The sequence below is a fragment of the Denticeps clupeoides genome, chromosome 1 (genome assembly GCF_900700375.1).
Source record: "Denticeps clupeoides chromosome 1, fDenClu1.1, whole genome shotgun sequence".
In the NCBI taxonomy this organism is placed as follows: Eukaryota; Metazoa; Chordata; class Actinopteri; order Clupeiformes; family Denticipitidae; genus Denticeps; species Denticeps clupeoides.
The window spans coordinates 39513492-39529565 of record NC_041707.1 but is presented as its reverse complement, the minus strand read 5'-3'; the positions used below and the strand labels follow the sequence as shown (position 1 = coordinate 39529565).

Genomic DNA, 16074 nt, shown 5'->3' with positions numbered 1-16074 from the left:
CATTAAAATTGTCGACTTTGTATCTACTGTTGATGTTGAGTTAGGGATTGTCGGAGTCAGTGTCGTCAATGCAGGTGTTGTAGATTCCGGTAAAAGAGATGTACTTTCACTCTCTGTTATTTTTGGTGGTTGAGATGTAGCTGTTGACATTGTTCTTGTTGTTGATGAGGCAGAAATGGATGGCATTGATGGTGTACTTACTGTTGTTGCAGAATCAAGTAAATTAAATGTACCTTCAATCCTCTTTGAAGTTGTTGGTTGCAATTTTGATGTTTCTTGTGTCATTAATGTTGTTGACTTTGTATCTACTGTTGTTGAAATAGGGATTGTCAGAGTCAGTGTCGTCAATGCAGGTGTTGTAGATTCCGGTAAAAGAGATGTACTTTCACTCTCTGTTATTTTGGTGGTTGAGATGTAAAAGTTGACATTGTTACTGTTGTTGTTGAGGCAGATAAAGGTGGAGTTGATGGTGTACCTACTGTTTCTGTAGAGTCAAGTATCATCTTCGTGGTTGTTGGTTGAATAATTGATGTTGGTTGTGTCATTAAAATTGTCGACTTTGTATCTACTGTTGTTGTTGAGTTAGGGATTGTCTGAGTCATTGTCGTGAATACCGGTGTTGTAGATTCTGGTAGAAGAGATGTACTCTCACTCTCTTTTATATTTAGTGGTTGAGATGTAACAGTTGACATTGTTTCTGTTGTTGATAAGGCAGAAAAAGATGGAGTTGATGGTGTACTTACTGTTGTTGCAGAATCAAGTAAATTAAATGTACCTTCAATCCTCTTTGAAGTTGTTGGTTGCAATTTTGATGTTTCTTGTGTCATTAATGTTGTTGACTTTGTATCTACTGTTGTTGAAATAGGGATTGTCAGAGTCAGTGTCGTCAATGCAGGTGTTGTAGATTCCGGTAAAAGAGATGTACTTTCACTCTCTGTTATTTTTGGTGGTTGAGATGTAAAAGTTGACATTGTTACTGTTGCTGTTGAGGCAGATAAAGGTGGAGTTGATGGTGTACCTACTGTTTCTGTAGAGTCAAGTATCATCTTCGTGGTTGTTGGTTGAATAATTGATGTTGTTTGTGTCATTAAAATTGTTGACTTTGTATCTACTGTTGTTGTTGAGTTAGGGATTGTCTGAGTCATTGTCGTGAATACCGGTGTTGTAGATTTAGGCAGAAGAGATGTAGTTATACTCTCTTTTATTGTCGTTGGTTGAGATGTAGCAATTGACATTGTCACTGATGTTGTGGAGGCAGTAAAAGATGGAGTTGAGGGTGTACCTGCTGTTGCTGTAGAACCAACTATCATCTTTGTGGTTGTTGGTTGCAATATTGATGTTGCTTGTGTCATTAAAATTGTCGACTTTGTATCTACTGTTGATGTTGAGTTAGGGATTGTCGGAGTCAGTGTCGTCAATGCAGGTGTTGTAGATTCCGGTAAAAGAGATGTACTTTCACTCTCTGTTATTTTTGGTGGTTGAGATGTAGCTGTTGACATTGTTCTTGTTGTTGATGAGGCAGAAATGGATGGCATTGATGGTGTACTTACTGTTGTTGCAGAATCAAGTAAATTAAATGTACCTTCAATCCTCTTTGAAGTTGTTGGTTGCAATTTTGATGTTTCTTGTGTCATTAATGTTGTTGACTTTGTATCTACTGTTGTTGAAATAGGGATTGTCAGAGTCAGTGTCGTCAATGCAGGTGTTGTAGATTCCGGTAAAAGAGATGTACTTTCACTCTCTGTTATTTTTGGTGGTTGAGATGTAAAAGTTGACATTGTTACTGTTGCTGTTGAGGCAGATAAAGGTGGAGTTGATGGTGTACCTACTGTTTCTGTAGAGTCAAGTATCATCTTCGTGGTTGTTGGTTGAATAATTGATGTTGTTTGTGTCATTAAAATTGTTGACTTTGTATCTACTGTTGTTGTTGAGTTAGGGATTGTCGGAGTCATTGTCGTGAATACCGATGTTGTAGATTCTGGTAGAAGAGATGTACTCTCACTCTCTTTTATTTTTAGTGGTTGAGATGTAGCAGTTGACATTGTTCCTGTTGTTGATGAGGCAGAAATAGATGGAGTTGATGGTGTACTTACTGTTGTTGCAGAATCAAGTAAATTAAATGTACCTTCAATCCTCTTTGAAGTTGTTGGTTGCAATTTTGATGTTTCTTGTGTCATTAATGTTGTTGACTTTGTATCTACTGTTGTTGAAATAGGGATTGTCAGAGTCAGTGTCGTCAATGCAGGTGTTGTAGATTCCGGTAAAAGAGATGTACTTTCACTCTCTGTTATTTTTGGTGGTTGAGATGTAAAAGTTGACATTGTTACTGTTGCTGTTGAGGCAGATAAAGGTGGAGTTGATGGTGTACCTACTGTTTCTGTAGAGTCAAGTATCATCTTCGTGGTTGTTGGTTGAATAATTGATGTTGTTTGTGTCATTAAAATTGTTGACTTTGTATCTACTGTTGTTGTTGAGTTAGGGATTGTCGGAGTCATTGTCGTGAATACCGATGTTGTAGATTCTGGTAGAAGAGATGTAGTTATACTTTCTTGTATTGTTTTTGGTTGAGATGTAACAGTTGACATTGTCACTGATGTTGATAAGGCAGAAAAAGATGGAGTTGTTGGTGAACCTACTGATGTTGCAGAATCAAGTAAATAATATGTACTTTCAAGCAACTCTTTAATAGTTGGTTGCAATATTGATGTTGCTTGTGTCATTAAAGTTGTCAACTTTTTTTTTACTGTTGTTGTTGAGTTAGGGATTGTCTGAGTCAGTGTTGTCAATACTGGTGCTGCAGATTTAGGCAGAAGTAATGTAGTTATATTCTCTTGTATTGTTGTTGGTTGAGATGTAGCAGTTGACATTGTCACTGATGTTGTGGAGGCAGTAAAAGATGGAGTTGATGGTGTACCTACTGTTGCTGTTGAGTCAACTAAATGAGATGTACTTTCAATCAACTTTGTAGTTGTTGGTTGCATTATCGATGGTGCTTGTGTCATTAAAGTTGTTGACTTTGTATCTACTGTTGTTGTTGAGTTAGGGATTGTCTGAGTCAGTGTCGTCAATTCTGGTGTTGTAGATAATTGCAGAAAAGATGTAGTTATATTCTCTTGTATTGTTGTTGGTTGAGATGTAGCAGTTGACATTGTCACTGATGTTGTGGAGACTGTAAAAGATGGAGTTGATTTTGTACCTACTGTTGCTGTAGAATCAAGTATCATCTTCGCAGTTGTTGGTTGCATAATAGATGTTGGTTGTGTCATTAAAGTTGTCGACTTTGTATCTACTGTTATTGTTGAGTTAGGGATTGTCTGAGTCATTGTCGTCAATACCGGTGTTGTAGAATCTAGTAAAAGAGATGTACTTTCACTCTCTGTTAATGTTCGTCGTTGAGATGTAACAGGTGACATTGTTCCTGTTGTTGATGAGGCAGAAAAAGATGGAGTTGATGGTAAACCTACAAATGTTGCAGAATCAAGTAAATAAGATGCACTTTCAAGCAACTCTTTAATTGTTGGTTGCAATATTGATGTTGCCTGTGTCATTAAAGTTGTCGACTTTGTATTTACTGTAGTTGCTGAGTTAGGGATTGTCTGAGTCAGTGTTGTCAATACTGGTGCTGCAGATTTAGGCAGAAGAGATGTAGTTATATTCTCTTGTATTGTTGTTGGTTGAGATGTAGCAGTTGACAATGATACTGTTGTTGATGCAGAAAAAGATGGACTTGATGGTGTCCCTACTGTTGCTGTTGAGTCAACTAAATGAGATGTACTTTCAATCAACTTTGTAGTTGTTGGTTGCAGTGTTGATGTTGGTTGTGTCACTACAAATGTTGCCTTTGTATCCACTGTAGTTGCTGAGTTAAGGATTGTCTGAGTCACTGTTGTCAATACTGGTGTTGTAGATTTAGGGAGAAGAGATGTAGTTATACTCTCTTTTATTGTTGTTATAGTAGACATTGTCACTGATGTTGTGGAGGCAGTAAATGATGGAGTTGATGGTGTATCTACTGTTGCTGTAGAGTCAAGTATCATCTTCGCGGTTGTTGGTTGCAATATTGATGTTGCCTGTGTCATTAAAGGCACCGACTTTGCATCTCCTGTTGTTGCTGAGTTAGGAATTGTCTGAGTCAGTGTCATCAATTCTGGTGTTGTAGATATTGGCAGAAGAGATGTAGTTATACTCTCTTTTATTGTTGTTGGTTGAGATGTAGCAGTTGACAATGATACTGTTGTTGATACAGAAAAAGATGGAGTTGATGGTGTTCCTACTATTGCTGTTGAGTCAACTAAATGAGATGTACTTTCAATGAACTTTGTAGTTGTTGGTTGCATTGTTGATGTTGGTTGTGTCACTACAAATGTTGCCTTTGTATCCACCGTAGTTGCTGAATTAGGGATTGTCTGAGTCACTGTTGTCAATACTGGTGTTGTAAATTTAGGGAGAAGAGATGTAGTTATACTCTCTTTTATTGTTGTTGGCTGAGATGTAGCAGTTGACATTGTCACAGGTGTTGTGGAGGCAGTAAAAGATGCAGTTGATGGCGTACCTACTGTTGCTGTAGAGTCAAGTATCATCTTTGTGGTTGTTGGTTGCAATATTGATGTTGCCTGTGTCATTAAAGGCACCGACTTTGCATCTCCTGTTGTTGCTGAGTTAGGAATTGTCTGAGTCAGTGTCATCAATTCTGGTGTTATAGATATTGGCAGAAGAGATGTAGTTATACTGTCTTTCATTGTTGTTGGTTGAGATGTAGCAGTTGACAATGATACTGTTGTTGATGCAGAAAAAGATGGAGTTGATTGTGTACCTACTGTTGCCGTTGAGTCAACTAAATGAGATGTACTTTCAATCAACTTTGTAGTTGTTGGTTGCAGTGTTGATGTTGGTTGTGTCACTACAAAAGTTGCTTTTGTTTCCACTGTAGTTGCTGAATTAGGGATTGTCTGAGTCACTGTTGTCAATACTGGTGTTGAAGATTTAGGGAGAAGAGATGTAGTTATACTCTCTTTTATTGTTGTTGGCTGAGATGTAGCAGTTGACATTGTCACTGGTGTTATGGAGGCAGTAAAAGATGCAGTTGATGGCGTACCTACTGTTGCTGTAGAGTCAAGTATCATCGTTGTTGTTGGTTGCAATATTGATGTTGCCTGTGTCATTGAAGTTGCCGACTTTGCATCACCTGTTGTTGCTGAGTCAGGAATTGTCTGAGTCAGTGTCATCAATTCTGGTGTTGTAGATATTGGCAGAAGAGATGTAGTTATACTCTCTCTCATTGTTTTTGGTTGAGATGTAGCAGTTGACAATGATACTGTTGTTGATGCAGAAAAAGATGGAGTTGATGGTGTACCTAATGTTGCCGTTGAGTCAACTAAATGAGATGTACTTTCAATCAACTTTGTAGTTGTTTGTTGCAGTGTTGATGTAGGTTGTGTCACTACAAATGTTGCCTTTGTATCCACTGTAGTTGCTGAGTTAGGGATTGTCTGAGTCAATGTTGTCAACACTGGTGTTGTAGATTTAGGGAGAAGAGATGTAGTTATACTCTCTTTTATTGTTGTTATAGTAGACATTGTCACTGATGTTGTGGAGGCAGTAAATGATGGAGTTGATGGTGTATCTACTGTTGCTGTAGAGTCAAGTATCATCTTCGTGGTTGTTGGTTGCATTATTGATGTTGCCTGTGTCATTAAAGTTGCTGACTTTGCATCTACTGTTGTTGATGAGTTAGGAATTGTCGGAGTCAGTGTCATCAATTCTGGTGTTGTAGATATTGGCAGAAGAGATGTAGTTATACTCTCTTTTATTGTTGTTGGTTGAGATGTAGCAGTTGACAATGATACTGTTGTTGATACAGAAAAAGATGGAGTTGATGGTGTTCCTACTATTGCTGTTGAGTCAACTAAATGAGATGTACTTTCAATGAACTTTGTAGTTGTTGGTTGCATTGTTGATGTTGGTTGTGTCACTACAAATGTTGCCTTTGTATCCACCGTGGTTGCTGAATTAGGGATTGTCTGAGTCACTGTTGTCAATTCTGGTGTTGTAAATTTAGGGAGAAGAGATGTAGTTATACTCTCTTTTATTGTTTTTGGCTGAGATGTAGCAGTTGACATTGTCACTGGTGTTGTGGAGGCAGTAAAATATTCAATTGATGGCGTACCTACTGTTGCTGTAGATTCAAGTATCATCTTTGTGGTTGTTGGTTGCATAAATGATGTTGGTTGTGTCATTAAAATTGTCGACTTTGAATCTGCTGTTATTGTTGAGTTTTGAATTGTCTGAGTCAGTGTCGTCAATGCTGGTGTTGTAGATTTTGGCAAAAGAGATGTAGTTATACTCTCTTTTATTGTTGTTGGCTGAGATGTAGCAGTTGACATTGTCACTGGTGTTGTGGAGGCAGTAAAAGATTCAGTTGATGGCGTACCTACTGTTGCTGTAGAGTCAAGTATCATCTTCGTGGTTGTTGGTTGCAAAATTGATGTTGCCTGTGTCATTAAAGTTGCTGACTTTGCTTCTACTGTTGTTGATGAGTTAGGAATTGTCGGAGTCAGTGTCATCAATTCTGGTGTTGTAGATATTGGCAGAAGAGATGTAGTTATACTCTCTTTCATTGTTTTTGGTTGAGATGTAGCAGTTGACAATGATACTGTTGTTGATGCAGAAAAAGATGGAGTTGATGGTGTACCTACTGTTGCCGTTGAGTCAACTAAATGAGATGTACTTTCAATCAACTTTGTAGTTGTTTGTTGCAGTGTTGATGTAGGTTTTGTCACTACAAATGTTGCCTTTGTATCCACTGTAGTTGCTGAGTTAGGGATTGTCTGAGTCAATGTTGTCAACACTGGTGTTGTAGATTTAGGGAAAAGAGATGTAGTTATACTCTCTTTTATTGTTGTTGGCTGAGATGTAGCAGTTGACATCGTCACTGATGTAGTGGAGGCAGTAAAAGATGCAGTTGATGGTGTACCTACTGTTGCTGCAGAGTCAAGTATCATCTTCGTGGTTGTTGGTTTCAAAATTGATGTTGCCTGTGTCATTAAAGTTGCAGACTTTTCATCTACTGTTGTTTCTGAGTTAGGACTTGTCTGAGTCAGTGTCATCAATTCTGGTGTTGTAGATATTGGCAGAAGAGATGTAGTTATACTCTCTTTTATTGTTGTTGGTTGAGATGTAGCAGTTGACAATGATACTGTTGTTGATGCAGAAAAAGATGGAGTTGATGGTGTCCCTACTGTTGCTGTTGAGTCAACTAAATGAGATGTACTTTCAATCAACTTTGTAGTTATTGGTTGTGTCACTACAAATGTTGCCTTTGTATCCACCGTAGTTGCTGAATTAGGGATTGTCTGAGTCACTGTTGTCAATACTGGTGTCGTAGATTTAGGGAGAAGAGATGTAGTTATACTCTCTTTTATTGTTGTTATAGTAGACATTGTCACTGATGTTGTGGAGGCAGTAAATGATGGAGTTGATGGTGTACCTACTGTTGCTTTAGAGTCAAGTATCATCTTCGTGGTTGTTGGTTGCATTATTGATGTTGCCTGTGTCATTAAAGTTGCCGACTTTGCATCTACTGTTGTTGCTGAGTTAGGAATTGTCGGAGTCAGTGTCATCAATTCTGGTGTTGTAGATATTGGCAGAAGAGATGTAGTTATACTCTCTTTTATTGTTGTTGGTTGAGATGTAGCAGTTGACAATGATACTGTTGTTGATACAGAAAAAGATGGATTTGATGGTGTACCTACTATTGCCGTTGAGTCAACTAAATGAGATGTACTTTCAATGAACTTTGTAGTTGTTGGTTGCATTGTTGATGTTGGTTGTGTCACTACAAATGTTGCCTTTGTATCCACCGTAGTTGCTGAATTAGGGATTGTCTGAGTCACTGTTGTCAATACTGGTGTTGTAGATTTAGAGAGAAGAGATGTAGTTATACTCTCTTTTATTGAAGTTGGCTGAGATGTAGCAGTTGACATTGTCACTGGTGTTGTGGAGGCAGTAAAAGATGCAGTTGATGGCGTACCTACTGTTGCTGTAGAGTCAAGTATCATCTTTGTGGTTGTTGGTTGCAATATTGATGTTGCCTGTGTCATTAAAGGTGCCGACTTTGCATCTCCTGTTGTTGCTGAGTTAGGAATTGTCTGAGTCAGTGTCATCAATTCTGGTGTTGTAGATATTGGCAGAAGAGATGTAGTTATACTCTCTTTTATTGTTGCTGGTTGAGATGTAGCAGTTGACAATGATACTGTTGTTGATGCAGAAAAAGATGGAGTTGATGGTGTTCCTACTATTGCTGTTGAGTCAACTAAATGAGATGTACTTTCAATGAACTTTGTAGTTGTTGGTTGCATTGTTGATGTTGGTTGTGTCACTACAAATGTTGCCTTTGTATCCACCGTAGTTGCTGAATTAGGGATTGTCTGAGTCACTGTTGTCAATACTGGTGTTGTAAATTTAGGGAGAAGAGATGTAGTTATACTCTCTTTTATTGTTGTTGGCTGAGATGTAGCAGTTGACATTGTCACAGGTGTTGTGGAGGCAGTAAAAGATGCAGTTGATGGCGTACCTACTGTTGCTGTAGAGTCAAGTATCATCTTTGTGGTTGTTGGTTGCAATATTGATGTTGCCTGTGTCATTAAAGGCACCGACTTTGCATCTCCTGTTGTTGCTGAGTTAGGAATTGTCTGAGTCAGTGTCATCAATTCTGGTGTTATAGATATTGGCAGAAGAGATGTAGTTATACTGTCTTTCATTGTTGTTGGTTGAGATGTAGCAGTTGACAATGATACTGTTGTTGATGCAGAAAAAGATGGAGTTGATTGTGTACCTACTGTTGCCGTTGAGTCAACTAAATGAGATGTACTTTCAATCAACTTTGTAGTTGTTGGTTGCAGTGTTGATGTTGGTTGTGTCACTACAAAAGTTGCTTTTGTTTCCACTGTAGTTGCTGAATTAGGGATTGTCTGAGTCACTGTTGTCAATACTGGTGTTGAAGATTTAGGGAGAAGAGATGTAGTTATACTCTCTTTTATTGTTGTTGGCTGAGATGTAGCAGTTGACATTGTCACTGGTGTTATGGAGGCAGTAAAAGATGCAGTTGATGGCGTACCTACTGTTGCTGTAGAGTCAAGTATCATCGTTGTTGTTGGTTGCAATATTGATGTTGCCTGTGTCATTGAAGTTGCCGACTTTGCATCACCTGTTGTTGCTGAGTCAGGAATTGTCTGAGTCAGTGTCATCAATTCTGGTGTTGTAGATATTGGCAGAAGAGATGTAGTTATACTCTCTCTCATTGTTTTTGGTTGAGATGTAGCAGTTGACAATGATACTGTTGTTGATGCAGAAAAAGATGGAGTTGATGGTGTACCTAATGTTGCCGTTGAGTCAACTAAATGAGATGTACTTTCAATCAACTTTGTAGTTGTTTGTTGCAGTGTTGATGTAGGTTGTGTCACTACAAATGTTGCCTTTGTATCCACTGTAGTTGCTGAGTTAGGGATTGTCTGAGTCAATGTTGTCAACACTGGTGTTGTAGATTTAGGGAGAAGAGATGTAGTTATACTCTCTTTTATTGTTGTTATAGTAGACATTGTCACTGATGTTGTGGAGGCAGTAAATGATGGAGTTGATGGTGTATCTACTGTTGCTGTAGAGTCAAGTATCATCTTCGTGGTTGTTGGTTGCATTATTGATGTTGCCTGTGTCATTAAAGTTGCTGACTTTGCATCTACTGTTGTTGATGAGTTAGGAATTGTCGGAGTCAGTGTCATCAATTCTGGTGTTGTAGATATTGGCAGAAGAGATGTAGTTATACTCTCTTTTATTGTTGTTGGTTGAGATGTAGCAGTTGACAATGATACTGTTGTTGATACAGAAAAAGATGGAGTTGATGGTGTTCCTACTATTGCTGTTGAGTCAACTAAATGAGATGTACTTTCAATGAACTTTGTAGTTGTTGGTTGCATTGTTGATGTTGGTTGTGTCACTACAAATGTTGCCTTTGTATCCACCGTGGTTGCTGAATTAGGGATTGTCTGAGTCACTGTTGTCAATTCTGGTGTTGTAAATTTAGGGAGAAGAGATGTAGTTATACTCTCTTTTATTGTTTTTGGCTGAGATGTAGCAGTTGACATTGTCACTGGTGTTGTGGAGGCAGTAAAATATTCAATTGATGGCGTACCTACTGTTGCTGTAGATTCAAGTATCATCTTTGTGGTTGTTGGTTGCATAAATGATGTTGGTTGTGTCATTAAAATTGTCGACTTTGAATCTGCTGTTATTGTTGAGTTTTGAATTGTCTGAGTCAGTGTCGTCAATGCTGGTGTTGTAGATTTTGGCAAAAGAGATGTAGTTATACTCTCTTTTATTGTTGTTGGCTGAGATGTAGCAGTTGACATTGTCACTGGTGTTGTGGTGGCAGTAAAAGATGCAGTTGATGGCGTACCTACTGTTGCTGTAGAGTCAAGTATCATCTTCGTGGTTGTTGGTTGCAAAATTGATGTTGCCTGTGTCATTAAAGTTGCTGACTTTGCTTCTACTGTTGTTGATGAGTTAGGAATTGTCGGAGTCAGTGTCATCAATTCTGGTGTTGTAGATATTGGCAGAAGAGATGTAGTTATACTCTCTTTCATTGTTTTTGGTTGAGATGTAGCAGTTGACAATGATACTGTTGTTGATGCAGAAAAAGATGGAGTTGATGGTGTACCTACTGTTGCCGTTGAGTCAACTAAATGAGATGTACTTTCAATCAACTTTGTAGTTGTTTGTTGCAGTGTTGATGTAGGTTTTGTCACTACAAATGTTGCCTTTGTATCCACTGTAGTTGCTGAGTTAGGGATTGTCTGAGTCAATGTTGTCAACACTGGTGTTGTAGATTTAGGGAAAAGAGATGTAGTTATACTCTCTTTTATTGTTGTTGGCTGAGATGTAGCAGTTGACATCGTCACTGATGTAGTGGAGGCAGTAAAAGATGCAGTTGATGGTGTACCTACTGTTGCTGCAGAGTCAAGTATCATCTTCGTGGTTGTTGGTTTCAAAATTGATGTTGCCTGTGTCATTAAAGTTGCAGACTTTTCATCTACTGTTGTTTCTGAGTTAGGACTTGTCTGAGTCAGTGTCATCAATTCTGGTGTTGTAGATATTGGCAGAAGAGATGTAGTTATACTCTCTTTTATTGTTGTTGGTTGAGATGTAGCAGTTGACAATGATACTGTTGTTGATGCAGAAAAAGATGGAGTTGATGGTGTCCCTACTGTTGCTGTTGAGTCAACTAAATGAGATGTACTTTCAATCAACTTTGTAGTTATTGGTTGTGTCACTACAAATGTTGCCTTTGTATCCACCGTAGTTGCTGAATTAGGGATTGTCTGAGTCACTGTTGTCAATACTGGTGTCGTAGATTTAGGGAGAAGAGATGTAGTTATACTCTCTTTTATTGTTGTTATAGTAGACATTGTCACTGATGTTGTGGAGGCAGTAAATGATGGAGTTGATGGTGTACCTACTGTTGCTTTAGAGTCAAGTATCATCTTCGTGGTTGTTGGTTGCATTATTGATGTTGCCTGTGTCATTAAAGTTGCCGACTTTGCATCTACTGTTGTTGCTGAGTTAGGAATTGTCGGAGTCAGTGTCATCAATTCTGGTGTTGTAGATATTGGCAGAAGAGATGTAGTTATACTCTCTTTTATTGTTGTTGGTTGAGATGTAGCAGTTGACAATGATACTGTTGTTGATACAGAAAAAGATGGATTTGATGGTGTACCTACTATTGCCGTTGAGTCAACTAAATGAGATGTACTTTCAATGAACTTTGTAGTTGTTGGTTGCATTGTTGATGTTGGTTGTGTCACTACAAATGTTGCCTTTGTATCCACCGTAGTTGCTGAATTAGGGATTGTCTGAGTCACTGTTGTCAATACTGGTGTTGTAGATTTAGAGAGAAGAGATGTAGTTATACTCTCTTTTATTGAAGTTGGCTGAGATGTAGCAGTTGACATTGTCACTGGTGTTGTGGAGGCAGTAAAAGATGCAGTTGATGGCGTACCTACTGTTGCTGTAGAGTCAAGTATCATCTTTGTGGTTGTTGGTTGCAATATTGATGTTGCCTGTGTCATTAAAGGTGCCGACTTTGCATCTCCTGTTGTTGCTGAGTTAGGAATTGTCTGAGTCAGTGTCATCAATTCTGGTGTTGTAGATATTGGCAGAAGAGATGTAGTTATACTCTCTTTTATTGTTGCTGGTTGAGATGTAGCAGTTGACAATGATACTGTTGTTGATGCAGAAAAAGATGGAGTTGATGGTGTACCTACTATTGCTGTTGAGTCAACTAAATGAGATGTACTTTCAATGAACTTTGTAGTTATTGGTTGTGTCACTACAAATGTTGCCTTTGTATCCACCGTAGTTGCTGAATTAGGGATTGTCTGAGTCACTGTTGTCAATACTGGTGTTGTAGATTTAGGGAGAAGAGATGTAGTTATACTCTCTTTTATTATTGTTGGCTGAGATGTAGCAGTTGACATTGTCACAGGTGTTGTGGAGGCAGTAAAAGATGCAGTTGATGGCGTACCTACTGTTGCTGTAGAGTCAAGTATCATCGTTGTTGTTGGTTGCAATATTGATGTTGCCTGTGTCATTAAAGTTGCCGACTTTGCATCACCTGTTGTTGCTGACAAGATGGCGGCGCGTGCACACGCAGCGGCTTCTCTCTCTCCCGACCAAACAGCGTTTTCGTGTTTTTCGTCCTGTAAGTCGCAGTGTTTTTGTACGTCTTCGTCGCGTTTATCTGCCCTCAAGCGTTCATATAGCCGAACATTTTTGCTCGACGTCGGAAGAAACAAAGTTTTTAAGTTGAACTCTGTGGACACTGAAGAGCTGAATGGACTGGGTCTGCTCCGGAGGCCTACTCAATCACCGACCCCCACTCCTGCACCTCGCCCACAATGGAGGCGCCTCAAGCGGTGTGAGAGGAAGCAGAAGAGGGGTAAGCGCGGAGGTATCCGAGCTAGGCTAGCGGCTAGCCCACACAAACCTGCTATCCCTTCCATCGTTCTGGCCAACGTTCGCTCATTGGAAAACAAACTGGACTACATCCGACTACTACGTTCATCCCAAAGGAACGTAAAGGACTGTTGTGTTTTTGTGTTCACGGAAACATGGCTCAGCGACAGTGTCCCGGACCGCGCCATTCAGCTCGACCAGCTGACATGCTATCGTGCCGACAGGGTCGTCGTCACGGGGGGTAAGACCCGCGGTGGCGGACTTTGTGTTTATACCAGTGACGCTTGGTGCCGCGATGCTGTTGTAGTCTGTAAATACTGCTCGCCAGTGCTGGAAGTAATGGTTATTAAGTGCCGGCCATTCTACCTACCGAGGGAATATACAGCTGTACTGCTGTGTGCGGTGTACATCCCTCCCACCTCCAACAACAACAGGAGCGAGGCACTACATGAACTATACCAGCACATCAGTGAGCAGCAAACAGCCCACCCTGATGCTTTTCTCATTGTGGCGGGGGATTTCAATCATGCAGACTTAAAGAGCGTGTTTCCAAAAATACAGCAACACATTGACTTTCCAACACGGGGAAATAACACACTGGACCTTGTTTACACCACCCAGAGAGGAGCCTACAAAGCTTTTCCCCTCCCCCACCTCGGCGCCTCTGATCACATCTCTGTCATGCTAATGCCCTCTTACAGACCGCTGGTAAAAGTCAACAAACCGGTTCGTAAGCAGATAAAAGTGTGGCCAGAAGGGTCTTCAGAGGTGTTACAGGACTGCTTTAACACCACAGACTGGAATATGTTCAAACAGGCTGCCACTTACAACAACACCATTGACCTCCAGGAGTACACAGAGACTGTTACAGCCTACATTAACAAATGCACTGAGGATGTAACAGTCACCAAAACCATCACTGTCCGTGCCAACCAAAAGCCATGGATGACAGGGGAGGTCTACAGACTGCTGAAAGCTCGGAACGCTGCCTTCAGAGTTGGAGACGAGGCGAGCCTGAAGACAGCCAGGACCAACCTTTCCCGTGGCATCAGAGAGGCAAAGAGACAGTACTCCAGAGAAATATCTAGTCGCTTCAAAGACAGCAGAGACACACGGAGCCTGTGGCGGGGCATACAAACCATCACGGATTACAAGCCCCCTCCACAGACCTGTGATAGCACCATCTCCCTGCTGAACGAGCTGAACACCTTTTTCGCTCGCTTTGAAGGGAAAAACAGCACCACAGCACAGAAGACCACACCCCCTCCTGGTGACCAGGTGTTGACTCTGTCCCCGGACAGTGTGAGGAGATCCCTCAGCAGGATCAACGCTCGCAAAGCTCCGGGCCCTGACAACATTCCTGGTCGTGTACTGAGGGACTGTGCAGTGGAACTCACTGATGTCTTCACAGACATCTTTAACATCTCACTCTCCCAGGCTGTCGTCCCCACCTGCTTCAAAGACACAACAATCATTCCGGTGCCAAAAAAGTCATCTCCTTCCTGCTTTAATGACTACCGTCCAATTGCACTTACCCCCATCCTCATGAAGTGCTTTGAACGGCTAGTCATGAAGCACATCAAGTCTGCCCTCCCCCCCTCACTGGACCCCTTCCAGTTTGCATATCGGCCCAACCGCTCAACCGATGATGCCATCTCAACTGCACTCCACTCAGCACTCACACATCTGGACAAAAAAGACTCATATGTTCGAATGCTGTTCATAGACTTCAGTTCAGCATTTAACACAATAATCCCACAACAGCTCACACAAAAACTGATCCAGCTGGGGCTCAACACCTCACTGTGTAACTGGCTGTTGGACTTCCTCACAGGAAGACCACAAGCAGTACGGGTTGGCAGCAGCACATCCAGCACCATCGTCCTTAACACGGGGGCTCCTCAGGGATGTGTGCTGAGCCCCCTTCTCTTCACTCTGCTAACCCACGACTGCACTCCGTCACACTGCTCCAACCTCTTCATCAAGTTTGCGGATGACACGACTGTGGTGGGACTCATCAATAACAGGGATGAGTCTAACTACAGAAGCGAGGTGAGCCGCCTGGCCAAGTGGTGCGGAGACAACAATCTCTCCCTGAATGTGGAGAAGACGAAAGAGATTGTTGTTGACTTCAGGAGAGGAAACACTCAGCATGCTCCTCTGACCATCAACGGTGCATCTGTGGAGAGAGTGAGCAGCACCAAGTTCCTGGGTGTGCACATTACCGAGGATCTCTCCTGGACAAAAAACACCACTGCACTGGCCAAGAAAGCACAGCAGCGTCTTTACTTCCTCCGCAAACTAAGAAGAGCAAGAGCACCAGCCCCCATCATGCACACATTCTACCGAGGAACCATCGAGAGCATCCTGTCCAGCTGCATCACTGTGTGGTTTGGAGCCTGCAATGCGTCCTGTCAAAAAACTCTCCAACGCATAGTCAGAGCAGCTGAGAGAATCATCGGTGTCCCTCTCCCCTCCCTCCAAGACATCTACAGCACACGCCTCACCAAAAAAGCCCTCTGCATAGCAGCTGATCCCACCCACCCAATGCAAACCTTCTTCAGCCTGCTGCCATCAGGGAGGAGACTGCGGAGTCTCCAGGCCAGGACCAGCAGACTGAAGGACAGCTTCACCCATCAGGCGGTCAGGAAACTCAACTCCCTCCCGGCTCTGCCCCCACTCCCCTCACTCCCCTCTTCTGCTCCACAAACTTTCTGAACTCTAAATCACACAAACTGACCATGCACCAGTCACTCTGTGCAGCTCTGGTCTGCCATCTACCTCACTTTCACTTCGTCACTTTAAACTAAAAACTCTGTTGCACTATTGGTTTTTGCACTCTCCTGATGTTGCACTCTCCACCATTATTTGTACATGGTGTTTTTAAAATTGTATATTGTGCCTTTCTTTTTAAATTGTATTTATACTCTGTATTCGTTACTGTTACTGTTTTTGTATTTAATGTTATTCTTATGGGTCAGAGAGTAACGTAATTTCAATTCTCTGCATGTCCTGTACATGTGGCAGAATTGACAATAAAGATGACTTGACTTGACTTGACTTGACTTG

At 41.1% G+C, this 16074-nt stretch overlaps 3 protein-coding genes across 3 annotated transcripts; all 3 read right to left on the bottom strand.

Annotated features, from left to right (window-relative positions):
• Nucleotides 1–135: 135 nt before the first annotated feature.
• On the bottom strand, nt 136–2544 carry LOC114793379 (mucin-5AC-like). The gene has a single exon (XM_028985086.1). It carries the CDS (start codon nt 2493–2495, stop codon nt 396–398), a length of 2100 nt encoding a protein of 699 aa, XP_028840919.1. The 5' UTR covers nt 2496–2544; the 3' UTR covers nt 136–395.
• A 1876-nt stretch (nt 2545–4420) lies between these two features.
• LOC114787030 (mucin-3A-like) lies at nt 4421–5301 on the bottom strand. Its single transcript, XM_028974785.1, has 2 exons — nt 4557–5301; nt 4421–4426 (listed from the first exon to the last, which is right to left on the bottom strand). Exons 1-2 carry the CDS (start codon nt 5277–5279, stop codon nt 4421–4423), a joined length of 729 nt encoding a protein of 242 aa, XP_028830618.1. The 5' UTR covers nt 5280–5301.
• A 1540-nt stretch (nt 5302–6841) lies between these two features.
• LOC114786969 (uncharacterized protein PB18E9.04c-like) lies at nt 6842–11534 on the bottom strand. Its single transcript, XM_028974660.1, has 4 exons — nt 11507–11534; nt 11184–11356; nt 7374–7514; nt 6842–6847 (listed from the first exon to the last, which is right to left on the bottom strand). Exons 1-4 carry the CDS (start codon nt 11532–11534, stop codon nt 6842–6844), a joined length of 348 nt encoding a protein of 115 aa, XP_028830493.1.
• Between the last annotated feature and the right edge of the window lie 4540 nt (nt 11535–16074).

What these genes read in the sequence shown, in the direction of transcription:
- LOC114793379 (XM_028985086.1), bottom strand. Translation starts at nt 2,495, where the DNA reads ATGACTCCGACAATCCCTAACTCAACAACAACAGTAGATACAAAGTCA.
- LOC114787030 (XM_028974785.1), bottom strand. Translation starts at nt 5,279, where the DNA reads ATGAGAGAGAGTATAACTACATCTCTTCTGCCAATATCTACAACACCA.
- LOC114786969 (XM_028974660.1), bottom strand. Translation starts at nt 11,534, where the DNA reads ATGATACTTGACTCTAAAGCAACAGTAG. An exon ending in TGACTCTAAAGCAACAGTAG is followed by an intron (nt 11,357 to 11,506) that starts GTACACCATCAA and finishes TCCCTAATTCAG; the next exon opens with CAACTACGGTGGATACAAAG. An exon ending in CTGCTACATCTCAACCAACA is followed by an intron (nt 7,515 to 11,183) that starts ACAATAAAAGAG and finishes ACAACCACGAAG; the next exon opens with ATGATACTTGACTCTAAAGC.